Source organism: Pangasianodon hypophthalmus, chromosome 26 (genome assembly GCF_027358585.1).
Source record: "Pangasianodon hypophthalmus isolate fPanHyp1 chromosome 26, fPanHyp1.pri, whole genome shotgun sequence".
NCBI lineage: Eukaryota > Metazoa > Chordata > Actinopteri > Siluriformes > Pangasiidae > Pangasianodon > Pangasianodon hypophthalmus.
Genome location: NC_069735.1, coordinates 15,652,345 through 15,665,953, shown reverse-complemented (window position 1 = coordinate 15,665,953; position 13,609 = coordinate 15,652,345). Strand labels below are relative to the sequence as shown.

Sequence of the window (13,609 nt, the reverse complement as noted above, 5' to 3'; positions counted from 1 at the left end):
TCAAGAGAGAAAAAACAAGAGAAGCTGGAGATGGAATGAATGACTGATATAAAGTGAGAACAGGAACTAACTTGTTTCATGGACTTTCCAAACATTAAATGTAGCTATAAATGGATAAAAAGTACAACCTGTTGTTGTAGTATAAGAGGAATAAACACATCGAGATGGTAACTCAACTTCATCACGTCTTTATATTTATTGTATATAGCATTATCCTGAAGCCCCGCCCCCAAATCCGACTTCAGATCTGATGTTTAATTAATTGAGTCTCACCTTCCAGCAGGACTCGCAGAACTCCTTCACGTTAACCGTTCTGCACAGCGTGATGATGAAGATGGTTAAAGAGTCGGACGGCAAGCAGTTATAACACACGACCGCATCCAGCACCTGTAGAGCTACCTGTAACACACACACACGGCACGAGCACGAGAGAAAACTAGGTTCACTTTCCGTGGAAAAAAAGTATAAACATAAAAGATGCTTTTAATAAGTACATAAATATACCTCGATATCTGTGGAGGATGTAGTTCGGTTACACAGCAAGCAGATCTTCCTGTAACACAAAGACACGCTGTATTTATTCAACACTATACACTACACCGGAATACAAGACGCTCCTCTATGTCGTGATCACACACACACAACGTAACAGGCACTTCAGTGATACACAGTGACTTGCGTAAGTATTCGCCCCAAAATTGAACTTTTCCACATTTCGTAAATCATTGTACGTTGTATTTATGCAAAATTATTAACAAATAGGAATCATTACAGTTTCAATCCACTCTCCAAAGTATATGAATGAAACGTTGCCCTTTGAAAACATTAGATCTCCTCGATTATTTCTGTAAAGCTGCTTTGTGACAATGCTCAATGTTAAAAGCGCTACACAAATAAAATTGAACTGAACTGAATTCCAAAATGGCGGAACTCGCAACGCTACAATGCTGTTTTCGGTTTTATTCTGATTTCACGCTTTTTTCGAACAGTACACAAGCAGCGCTACGAACACTCCACACCACTGCAGCATCAAGACAAAGAAAAATGCAGTTTTTTTGTTTGTTTGTTTGTGTTAGAACACACATAAATCAATAAAATTCAGCTTCAAAAGTCAGACATTTCTGTACAACATGACGATTTTATTAAAGATTCTTTAAATTTACTTCTGATAAAAATTGTAATGGTTTTCCTTCGTCCATCTTATACAACAAGTCTTTCAAAGGTTTTTCTTGATAAAATGCGTTGTGTCATGACATTAAAGACCAAAAAATATGTTTGTTTTTTTTTTTACGGTCAAAGGAGTGTTAAAATATTGGTATTTTGGTGGTTCTTCGCTTTTCAGTAAATACCCATGGGTCAGTCTGGTGTGGCCTACGAGGCATTTTGTGTACACCACTTGATCATGTCTAGTTTTAAAAGGGTAGGTGCATATTTCTCCAACTACAGGGTCAAATAATTTGTTGAAAAATGCAGTAGTGATGATCCAGTGTGCGTGTACAGTGTGACGATTTCTATTGTTTCCGCAATTTGTGGATGAGAAACAGATCGAAGGTGCTCATGTGGCCTAAAGATATAAAAAAAAAACCTGTATTTTCAGATTTACCTGTGTTAGCGTGGACAAAGCCAGAGAGAGAGAGAGAGAGAGAGAGAGAGAGAGAGTGAGATTGTGTGTGTGTGTGTGTGTGTGTGTGTATGTGTGTGTGTGTGTGAGACTTACTGCACCATCAGTGAGACGTTCTGATCCAGGTAGCAGGAGTTGAACTTGACCAGGTTGACCAGCACGTGCAAGAAATCAGCAGTCAAACCCGTTTCCATCCAAACCACCACGAAACGAGCTGAGGTGGAGAGAACACACACACACACACACACACACACACACACACACACACACACACGTCACTACTAGGCACAGGTAAGCTCATTACACACAGAAACCCTGTCACTAATATGCTCAAATATGGAAATTATTTTATATAAAACCAAAAAGTACCTTGTGTGTGTGTGTAGATTCTTATTAGCTAGTGTTAGATTGAGGAGCTTTCAGTGTCGTACATTAGCGTAGCATAATTACTTAGCCAGCTAATTGATTTGCTGAATAAGATACTGAGTAAAGCTAGCTAGCATCATACCAAAGCGCTATCATCGGAGAAATAGCTTCTCTGTTACCTACGATCACACAATTAAACTAGAAAAGTGCATTTACTGGAGAGAAAAAAATAATAATAAAAAATGCAGTGATTGGGCAACTTAGCAAATTCCCCTTACAAAGTGTTGCTAGGTGGTTGCTATGGTATTCCAGGGGATTACTAAGGTGTTGCTAGGCAATTGCTGCGGTATTTCAAGTGTTTACTAAAGTGTTGTTAGGCTGTTGATATGATGTTCCACTTGGTAGCTAGGGTGCTGCTAGGCAGTTGCTATAGTGTTGCAGGTGGTTGCCAGGGTATTCCAGGTGGTTGCTAGGTTGTCCTTTGGCTGTTAGTATGGTATTCCACGGTGTTGCTAGGCAGTTGCTATGGTGTTCCAAGTGATTGTTAGGGTGTTGTGTAAAAGAAAAAGACCTTACACTGTGTAAAATACTGATCTGGTAGTTCTGTGTTAAAAAGTCAAACTAAAAATAAGTAAAACACCAACAGGCATCACTTTGTGGAGGGAAGATCAACACCACCATCACCACCATCATCACAACCACCACCACCATCATCACAACCACCACCACCATCATCACAACCACCATCACCATCATCACAACCACCATCACCAGTGACTCACCTATCTCATCCTCCAGGTAGGTGACGTCTTTCCCGTTCTCCGTGAGGGCCTTGAACACCCCGAGCCTCTCAGGCAGGTCCTCGTTACACGGCTGGTAGTCCCAAATAATCTTAAAGAAGTACGCTCTCAACGGACCCAGTCTCTCCCCCTACACACACACACACACACACACACACACACACACACACACACACACGCAATGTGTAGAAGCATGTTGATAACGACGTCATGAACTGTAAAGCATTTTAACAAAGCGGGTTATAGACAGAATGCATTTGTTACATAATACAAAGAAGAAATATGTTATGTCTGCTAGCTACTGTGTGTGTGTGTGTGTGTGTGTGTGTGTGTGTGTGTGTTTGTGTTTTACCTGTCCCTGTATTATAGCCCTGAGCAGCAGTAGCACAGCGTGTCGAGCTTCAGGTGGTTGTTCAGGCTGCATCATGTCCTCCACCGCCTTCCATAACGCCTCCACGGCATGCTAACAACCAGTGGGTGCCAATACATATGAGCAAGTCTTAAACACACACGCATTTAGTAGCTAAATGTGTGTAAACTATAATCTACACATCTTTAAAAAAAACAAACAAGAGTACACACTTTGCAAAACAAAAAAAAAGAAAAACAAAACGCAATCATTGTTAATCCATATTCATAAATGATCGTAATCTTTGTATTAAATGCTAGCCTACTAGCTAACAAGCGCTAAATCTGTCAGGATTTTTAGCACATACTTTAGCCGGGTAGCCTGTATGAGCTAAACTGATATTTTTAAACTTCAATGCTAACACTGATCACCTAGCTTACATCATAACAAGATTTCTGAGATTATTCTTAAGCATATTCATAAATTCATAAACAGCTTCACTGCTAACACTAGCTAACAAGCTAGCATGACCAACCCTGACAGGATTTTTGAGTCCTATTTATCAGGGTTTATACTTTTCACTGCTAACACTAGCTCATAAGCTAACATTAGCTAATCTGACAGGATTTTTAAGTCATATCCATAAACTCATAAACCAGGCTTTCTGACAGGATTCTCTAGCTAGGCCTACGAGCTAGCATGAGCTAACCTGACAGGATTTTAATATATATTTATGCTAATCCTAACCAACTAGCTAACATGAGGACAGGATTTTTAAATCATATTCATAAACGTTCCTACTTTTCACAGCTAAAAGTAGTCACTTAGCTAATGTGAGCTATCCCGACAGGATATTTAAGCTATTTGTGAGTGCCAGGTAGCTAGTTGTTTAAAGGGCGTGTCTTTGAGGTCATATATGGGCATGAAGACACGCCCACTGGCCTGAGGACCAGCAGACACGCCCCCTTTTGACAACATGGCCGTCCATAACGTAACAAAATCTCACCTCTTCAAACTTTTTGGATTTGGCGAGGTCACACACATGGTTGATAGCCCGGATTCTGTTACTCAGCCCGGACTCTGGAGCTAGCTCCTAAACACACACACACACACACACACACACACACACATATTACAGAGCTTTCCATCTCCCTCACACTGTTCTCCATCACAATGATTCCCTATATTTAAAAAAAAAAAAAAAAAAAAAAAAAGAAAAGGTGAAACTTCTTCACTCCTCTGACCTTCAGGACGTCGTAGGTGATGATGAATTCAGATGTCTTGCTCTCGGTCTGTTTGGTGGGGATCCGTGACGTGAGTCCAAACACCCCCTTCAGCTTGTCCTTCAGAGACTCCTTACTGGGCTGCTTATTCATGATCCCAGCGCTCAGGTGGACTTCCTAAGACACGACAAAAAAAAAAAAAAAAATCTAAAACCTATTTCAACAAGTGAAACATCTCTACTTCTCATACAACCTCTGGTCATGGTTTAGCGAGCTAGCTAAAAATCATCCAATGTGTACTAACCTGACAAGAATTGTTTTCATAAATGTTCAAAGTTTTTACTTATAAAACTAGCCAACTAGCTAGTAAACATTAAGAAAAGCTAACCTGACAGGATTTATAAGACAAACACTATCCAGGTGGCTAGTATGAGCTGATGTTAGCTAACATTTTGTAGCTAACATGTTGTAACTATTTTGTAGTTATGTTCATAAATGTTCATAATTCACACTAACCAAATAGCTGGATTTCTGACAGGATTGTGTAGTTATACTCATAATGTTTGATGCTAACGATAGCCAACTAGCTAACTGACAGGATTTCTGAGAGAGTTTTTAAGTCACATTCTTAAATGTGCTAGCTAGCATGAGATAACAGGTACTAACCTGACATATATTAGCCTTCTAGCTAACATTAGCTGAGTTGACAGGAAAGTTTAACGCCTATTACAGGCAGCTAGCTGTCAGGCACCAACCTGATAGCATTTCGTAAAGAATTTTTAAGACATATTCATAAATGTTCATAGTTTTTGCTGCTAACTGTAGCCAGCTAGCTAACAGGAGTTAATCTGACAGGATTTCTGAGAGGATTTTGTAGTTATATTCATAAAGTTTTCATAATTTCTACTACTAGCATTACTCAACTAGCTAAAAGGAGCTAACTGACAGGATTTCTCAGAGGATTTTGCATTTATATTCATGAAATGTTCATAAATTTTACTTCTAACACTATCCATCTAGCTAATATGACAACTTCTGAGAGGATTTTGTAGTTATGTTCATAAATACTTTCGCTTCTAAAATACGATGTTGCCTTTAGGACACGCTTCATTCCTGAGTCTGATTCTGGCGCGCAGTGACAACAACGTATGCGCTGGGGGAGTAAATTATTAGGCATCGATACGAAACTACAACTGGTTTTTTAAGATTTGTCAAAAAAGTCCTTTTGTCCATTTTTATACACACCAGTGTGTCACACAGCGTCAAAAGCCAGCACTTCTGTTTGAAGGATAATTTACACGTGCAGTTTTTACAATGCTAAACTGATAGCTATAAGCTTCCATTACTTGTTAGCTATATTAGCTTGGTACAAAACAAAAGAAGCAAACTTTAGACACCAAATGTGCCACGGCTGTAGTACAACCAAATACATTATTCAGAATGAGCAGGTAATGTTTTCTACACAGACAGGAGGCACACTATTTATTTATTTTTTATTTTAGAAAGGTTCGCAGGGCATCTGATTGAGACTCGAGGTGTGGATCAGGACTGCGATCCCGCGGGATACGATAAAAACATCATGGGAGTTTTTTTTTTACATTCATGTGAGCACGAGAGAGAGCGAGCAGTCAGATATGAAGCTCATGGAACAAACGAAGACCATGTTCATTAACAAGAACATGTGGTGCTGTACGATACATTCACCGCATCCTTAGTCTCTGCCTGTTCAGGGCTGCAGTGGCTTAGGCTTTTATATACTTAGGCTATAATTAGGCTACTAATTTGCTTATATTTTGGGGAACAGAACCAACTACATTTGTTTGAAAATATCACTGGCAAGTACAAACTAAAATAACAACTGTGTGAGAGCGATTAAAATAACACGCATCTCTTGGTTATTAGCGATTATGAACTGGAGTGATGTAGCTGAGGTTGAGGAACTGTCAGAGCCAGAACTCACACACCATGCTGACACTGCTCCCATTTCTACATCTGCTTTTCTTTCAGTGTTTCCAAGGGCATAAGGCTTATTATTAATTAAAATAAAACATTTCCAGTTTTAGGCCACACCCACTTGTACTTAAATCCAAATTAAGATAAACAAACAGTTATTTTGAGCACTAAACAGATACAGATACAGTTACATATACACTTCATTGGCTGAGTGGTTTAAGTATAATTACTATTTATACTTGAAAAAACAGCTTTTTAAAGAAAGGGGAGGAGCCATAAGAGTGGGCGTGGCTTATTCTTCTTCGTCATGCACGTAGACAATTGAGCCTCATCACGTGTGCAAGTAGAGATTGCATAAATCACAGATAAAAACTACTGAGTTATTAAGATCTAATTAGAGATTACAGAGATTAGTCTCTTTATCTTGAGTTTGTCAGAAATTTATGATGTTATTGTTATTATTACAAACTAAATGCACTAATGCCAAAGGTCTCAAATGTCAAGAATGTCTGATATATACATGTTTTTAAACATTTTTACCCACAACAACATTTAAATCTCTGTCTAAGACATGCCTGGCTCATGATCCGCACTGTCTCAGTGGTGCAGGCATCAAATAAACAAGCCAGAGTAAATAAACATGCAGAAAAACAAGCCAGTAGCACACTGAGGATTTCTCACCGCAGGGCTGTGAAATGAAGCAGCTGGTTCATCAAGCTGTGTCAGGAACACGCTGGACCTTCTCAAAGCAGCAGATCGCACAAAGTTCGTGCATTTACGTCTCTTCAAGCCGTGCAAATCAGCAAAAGTGCCCCAAAATAACCAGCCGATCAGCCCCTGCTCCAACCGGATGTCATGTTTACTAAAGAAATGCACTTCCGGTCCCTACCTTGGGTTACTGTAGTTTAAAGATAATGACTTATTATTTACTTTGAATCACTCAAAATTATGAAAAGGAAAAAAAAAACATCATTTTTTTTTTTTTTTTTTGAAGACCCATCGAATGCGATTTGTATATTTATTAGAAATATATTTTGTTTGAATAATTTTATTATCATTTTAATTTTAAAAATCCTTCAGTGTTAGTGCTTTGTAATTTTGTATTGTATTAAATCTTCTTTTTTGGTGTTAATATTCCATATTGCTTGCAAATTCTAAATTAAAAAAAACGAAAATTTCCACTTCCGCAATTCCACTTCCGCAATTCGTCATGGGAATTGTAGTTCTCCAAGGTGACGCTTTCCGGAAGTCAACAGACGCTGAAGTAGATTAGATTTGCGGATTGGAGTGGATTATTATATAACTCTTGGAGACTTTGTGTGGTTCATTTTACACGTTTAGCTGCTGCTCGGTTGCTAAGTAACTACGTGTGTGACATGTTCCTGTGTTTATGTTATTGTTGTTTTTTTTTTAATTTAATTATTTTTTATAATTTTACACAGCAGGATGTGTAGCTGCCACACAGCCAGTTTGTAAATAATAATAATTTTATTTATTTATTTATTTATTTATTTTGGCATGGCTGCTTGGTGCATGGTGAGTAACTCGACCACTTCCGGTTTAGTGGCCTGATGTTTTGGGCGGCTCGTGCTGTTTGCGCGTGCACACCTCAGACACACCAACACTCAGGGAATAAATTAATAATAATAATAATAAAGCCAATGAAAACGAGCTCGCGATATTTCAGCAGTGATGGAAAAGTCGTGGCAGATCTTTCACAAGCTGATACAGCAGCCAGAACTTTCCAGAAAGGAGGAGCACTCAGGAGATTGAGGTGCAGAATGGTGGAGGAAAGAAGTTCTGCAGGAATTAAAGAAGAACCAGATGAGGAATGTACCATTTCTCAAACAGAGGGGTCTCCACATGGGCACTGTGGTTCAGAAAAGCCAAAAGTCACAGGTGGGCTGATGTTTAAGAATTAAAAATGACTTAAAATCAGTTATAAAGAATGAAAATTTAGTGATTTATACACAGTTGGAATTTTATTACCTTATTATCAGCTCCTCTCATTGACTTTTTTTTTTTTTTGAGCTCCACTTACTGACTGTTGCTTTGTATAATGTGTCAAACTTACAGTACTTTGCACCACCATAAGACCACCGCTGACTTTATGTGTGTGTGTGTGTGTGTGTGTGTGTGTGTGTGTGTGCGCGTGCCGTAATTTAGCAGAACCTAAGGAAGACCCTGGGGAAGGCCACGCCCCTTCAAGATCATCTCGCACCTTGAGGAGGGGCCACGTTAAAGTGGAGTATGAAGACAAGGCGGGACTCTGCGTCAAGAAAGAGCGCTGGGAGCCGCCTGATTGGAGGAGGCAGCTGTCCTTCATCAGGGAGATGCGGAGTGGACGGGACGCTCCGGTGGACCAGATGGGGGCGGAGAAGTGCTACGACCCTCAGGCTCCGCCCGAGGTGAACGCGATACAATTGATCTCTTGCACACTGGCGCCCGATTTAAGCTCAAATCGAACCCAGATATCTTTGAGCTGGTACTTTTAAAGGAGTACTTGAGTGAGAAATGAAATGGACGTAATGTTCCACATTTATGCAGTCGATCAGCAAAGAGTAATTCTGGGGATCATGTAACATCCTATTCTCTCTCTCTCTCTCTCTGTCTTTCTCTCTGTCTCAGGTGATGCGTTATCAGGTGTTGGTCTCTCTGATGTTGTCCAGTCAGACGAAGGATCAGGTGACGGCTGCAGCCATGGAGCGACTGCGTGCACACGACCTCAGCGTGACCTCCATCCTCAAAATGGACGAGGACAAACTGGGCAAACTGATCTACCCCGTGGGCTTCTGGAAGGTAATGTTTTCTAAAAAAAAAAAAAAAAAACATGTTGGGATTTTTAAAATGAAATGCTTAATAATATTTTTTTTTAATGTAATGATATCACTTCCTGTAAAAACAAAATCTTAGGAATTTCATATATATCTATCGCTGTATACATTCTATGTATTTGTAACTGTTTTTGATGGGGCTATGTCTCACACACACACACACACACACACACACAGACGAAGGCGAAGTATCTGAAGCAGGCGACGGAGATGATCCACCGTGAGTTTGGAGGTGATATCCCCGACACGCTGGAGGGTTTGGTGCGTCTGCCCGGGGTCGGCCCCAAGATGGCGCACCTGGCCATGGCCATCGCCTGGAACCGGATCTCCGGCATCGGTGAGCAGGAAGTGAGGACTTTCTCAAAGCAGGTTTTGTGATCAGTTACGTCGTAACCATTTTCATGAATGTGTTTGTCCGGGTGTGTATGCGTTCAGGAGTGGACACACACGTTCACCGGATCTCTAACAGACTGGGATGGACTCGTGCCACCACCAAGAACCCAGAGGAGACCCGTCGAGCGCTGGAGGAGTGGCTCCCAAGGTATCCAGAAATGTAGGGGGAAGGAAAAAAAAACAATGAGTAACAATTTGCACGTCCAGTGCATAGCAATATTCATTCGTTCATTCATTCATTCATTCATTCATTCATTCATTCATTCATTCATCTTCAGTAAGAGGTTTAGAGGTGGGGATAAATCATGGATGGGATGCTAGTACATCACAGATCACAGGCCACCACACACACACACACACTCATTCACACACTCATTCACACACTCATTCACACACTCATTCACATCTAGGGGTAATTTAGAGTCGCCACTCCACCAGCATGTTTTTGGGAGGCGGGAGGAAACCGGAGAACCCTGGAGGAAACCCGCATGGACACTGGAGGTCATGTGACCCCGAGCTCAGGATCACACCGCAGACCCTGGAGCTGTGAGGCGGCAATGCTACCCTTAATTTAAAACAGAGGAAATCAGACTGACAGCATGAAACATGTCATCGTTTAACAATTCAGGCTCATAATTACAACCGATTTTCCTTCTGGACTTACGCTTTCCATTCTGACGTCTCTTTCGTCATTATTAACTCTATATTACTGCCTGTTAAAAAAGTAATGCTGTCTTGTGAAATAATGAAAATCTCTCTCTCTCTCTCCTGTAGAGATCTGTGGAGTGAGATAAACTGGCTGTTGGTGGGTTTCGGGCAGCAGGTCTGTTTACCCATCTCACCTTTATGCGCCACCTGTCTGAACCAGGACACCTGTCCCTCCGCCCACACTGCCTCACCAACCCGCAGGCCCAAACCTGGCTCTCCGCTGTCTCCCAGGGAGCCTGCTACACTGCGAAAGAACCCTGAAATGAAACTGGAGGCGTCGACGCTGCAGATCAAGGAGGAACCCTTCACCGTTCCTCTCTGTGTGTCTCGTCCACAACAGAAAAGGGACAGGGGCAGAGTGGACGTGCCAGCCAAGGTGACGGAGCCAAGAAAAGACAGGAAAGAGCGAAGAGATGAATCGCAGCAAGAGGATAAGACAGGGGTCAAGACGAGGACGGGAAGGAGAAAGGAAGAGAAGAGAGATGGAGAGAAGACTGCATCGTGTCCTCGGGTACAGAGAAGAACCACAGCGCGTAAACGCTGATAATAAACCGAAAATCATCAGGAATGAATCCGAGAAGACAGACGTTATCCTCGAATCTTTTCAAAACAAAAGGCATTTCAGAAAATAGAATCTTTTCTCATATATATATATATATGTTTTTTTTCTACATTGTTTTTTTACTTTTATTAAAAAAAAAAAAGTGATTAAGATAGCATTGATTTTATTTTTACACACACACACACACACACACACAGCCAGTGCTTTGTGCCAGTGCTGCACTAATTTTGCTAATCAGTAACAAATCTTTTCCAGAAACAGACATGCACTCTAACTCCTCATATTCACTCTTTTGTAAATAAATGATGGTGCGTATTTCCAAATCTACGTCTCACGTGGAAATTTATTACCATACACATCACTTCTGGGCTACTCTGAAATGCCCCCTAGGTGTGAATGGGAGTGTGTGTGTGTGTGTGTGTGTGTGCACGGTGTCCATACCGGGTGTATTCCCGCCTCATGGCCAGTGTTCCCGGGATAGACTCCGGATCCACCGTGACCATCACCAGAAAAAAAACAGCAGGAATGAATAAATCGCTTCCACTGTCAAACTATGGGAGGCGGGGCTTATGGGAGGGGGGTGGAGTCATACCAAACTGTGGTATGTGGATGTCTGTCATGATGGCCATTTGAACATTCTTGGATAATCAACCACTTTTACTGTTTTATTTTTTAATTTATTTATTTATTTATTTATTTATGCTAGCTGTAGCTTAAATATTATAACAGTATGTTTAGGTTATTAAATATTTCAAGATGTTATTCAGTAAAATGATAAGCAGAAACCTGTAATTATAGATTTATAGTCATTTCTCATCAATAATTTTAGAGATTTGATCACAAACCTGTGCTGCAGTCTGGATATTCGTTCATTCGTCCTTGGTGATGCAGAGTGTTCCCATCATTCCAGACACAGCTATGATTTCTTCTTTCTTTAATACAGTTTTCTACAAGTGATCAGAAACCTTTAAGGTCACGGTTCTCAAAGTAGGATCCCGGAGTAGTCTGTGAATCACAGCTGGGAAGCGGAGAGTCTGTGATTCTTCTAATTTTGTTACAATGTTGGAAATCATAACCCACTATTATCGATGTTACTGTGTCTATATCAGCAGGAATCTAATGACCGTTAGATTAGATAATTAAAAATTAGATAATAAAAATAGTGGAGCTCTCATCTGTGGAGCTCCTCTGACTCTGATAAATAGCCAAAATATCATTGCACACATTTTAAAAATATGCAATTTTTTTTTATTAATTGGATTTTTCTTAAATGTCTGAGAACTTCTGCTCTACCACGCTGTAACCACTGAACCATCGTGGGCGACTGAAAGACCTCCATCTGTGCTGCAACCTTTCTTCTGTGCTCCAAACTCAATGAGCTTGAGATTCAGCTTTATTGTCATTGTGCAGTGTACATGTACGGAGACAATGAAATGCAGTTAGCTTCTGACCAGAAATGCAAATAGCAATAAATACAACAAGTTAAATATACGTATTTACAGTAGAAGTAAGGTGCAAGGTTATGGACAGCAGTAGCAGCTGTAAACTGGAACAGTTATGCAGAAAAGTGCAGTAGTAATAAACAGTCCTTGTGCAAATAGAGCAAGGTTTTTTGTTTTTTTTTTGGGGTGGGTGAGCATTAGGGCAGAGTTCGGAAGGGTGACAGCAGAAGGAAGGAAGCTATTCTTAAGCAACTGTAGCACCATGTGGCAGCCATTTCCCCCCCCCAAAAAAAAAACACAAAAGTAATGTAATGAAAAGAAAACCATAAAGAAAAATGTTGCTCCTCCTGTATTATATCCTGTATCTGTAAACCTTTGAGTGAAGGCGTAGCTAACACACACATGAAGAAGTTGCACTAGAGGGCGGTAGAACTACAATATGAAAGTTCAACCAACACCCAAATGCGCACACACACACACACACACACACACACACACACACACATATGGCTGATAAGACGCTTGAGGTAACACAGAGGAAACTCTCTATGTTCTGCACTGGATATTGACCAAATCCCAAGTGGATCCCTACTCCCTAGGTCACTACATAGGGTATATATCATGAATAATGATAGGTACACCCTAAAAACAATCATATTCTGCAAGATATTTGGGGTTTTTTTTTTTCAGGTTTTCTCAAAAAATATGTTGGAACACTTAAAAAACGCCTCCAGGAACCTCGCTGTTCATCTCAAACATGAATCATCTCAAAAAGAGCCTCATAAAGAGTTCCTTAAAGGTTCTTTGGATGGTTAAAGGTTCTAGCCTTAAAGGACAAACCAAAGATTTAATGCTTCTTTTATATATCGTTTATATATATATATATATCTTTTTTCCTCTTAAAACTGCATGATATATGAATTTTGTAATCTTCTGTCTAAATATTACCTATATAATAAAAAGTAAATGGATTGTTCATGAGTAAAAAAAAAACAAAAAACTTTAAAACAGTCTGCCTGAAAAAAGTAAATAATCTTTGAATGTCCAAAAGTTTTAATATTCAAGTCTAAAAGACAAAAATATTAGAAAATATAATTTCTAAATTTATCTTCTGAAAAACAACACAAAATCTACAAAATGTAGTTTTTAAAAATCTAAGGTGATCAGTAGAGTCTGGCACAAAACCATTTTTTTACTTTCTTTCTTTTGTTATTTATTTTTTGGAAGTTGGCATTAATGTACAATAATGCTCAGGTGATTGAGAGGTGATTTACATCTTATACTTTCCTAAAATATAGTCACAAACTGACTGCCCATAAATGTGGACACTGAGCATGTAAAGGTTAAGAGTCTGAGGT

General features: G+C 39.9%; 2 protein-coding genes across 11 annotated transcripts in view; one reads left to right on the top strand and one right to left on the bottom strand.

The window, feature by feature from the left end:
* tsc2 (TSC complex subunit 2) overlaps nt 1-7,189 on the bottom strand; it is a 47,729-nt gene extending 40,540 nt beyond the window's left edge. For all 9 annotated transcript variants that reach the window (XR_008301037.1, XR_008301038.1, XM_053229939.1 and 6 more), the window contains exons 1-8: nt 6,994-7,189; nt 4,381-4,536; nt 4,143-4,229; nt 3,140-3,250; nt 2,770-2,917; nt 1,718-1,835; nt 505-553; nt 274-399 (exon numbers count right to left, since the gene is read on the bottom strand). Coding sequence is in view for 7 of the 9 variants with exons in the window: in XM_053229939.1 (XP_053085914.1) it covers nt 274-399; nt 505-553; nt 1,718-1,835; nt 2,770-2,917; nt 3,140-3,250; nt 4,143-4,229; nt 4,381-4,512 (771 nt within the window). In the remaining 2 variants the exon portion in view is untranslated. The remainder of the gene's footprint in view (nt 1-273; nt 400-504; nt 554-1,717; nt 1,836-2,769; nt 2,918-3,139; nt 3,251-4,142; nt 4,230-4,380; nt 4,537-6,993) is intronic.
* Nucleotides 7,190-7,558: 369 nt separating this feature from the next.
* On the top strand, nt 7,559-11,132 carry nthl1 (nth-like DNA glycosylase 1). Of its 2 annotated transcripts, none has more exons than XM_026931717.3 (6): nt 7,559-8,211; nt 8,482-8,720; nt 8,941-9,111; nt 9,324-9,483; nt 9,582-9,687; nt 10,314-11,132. In XM_026931717.3, the coding sequence occupies exons 1-6, from the start codon at nt 7,884-7,886 to the stop codon at nt 10,789-10,791; spliced, it is 1,482 nt and encodes a 493-aa protein (XP_026787518.3). In that variant the 5' UTR covers nt 7,559-7,883; the 3' UTR covers nt 10,792-11,132. The 2 variants fall into 2 exon arrangements, with proteins under 2 accessions (XP_026787518.3, XP_026787517.3); XM_026931716.3 differs by having other exon boundaries at nt 7,561-8,211; nt 8,479-8,720.
* Nucleotides 11,133-13,609: the final 2,477 nt, after the last annotated feature.

Bases quoted from the DNA above. Each gene is read 5' to 3' on its own strand.
- nthl1 (XM_026931716.3), top strand. From the start codon at position 7,884: ATGTTTTGGGCGGCTCGTGCTGTTTGCGCGTGCACACCTCAGACACAC. The intron at 9,484-9,581 runs GTGAGCAGGAAG...GTATGCGTTCAG, and splicing joins GAACCGGATCTCCGGCATCG to GAGTGGACACACACGTTCAC. The intron at 9,688-10,313 runs GTATCCAGAAAT...TCTCTCCTGTAG, and splicing joins CTGGAGGAGTGGCTCCCAAG to AGATCTGTGGAGTGAGATAA.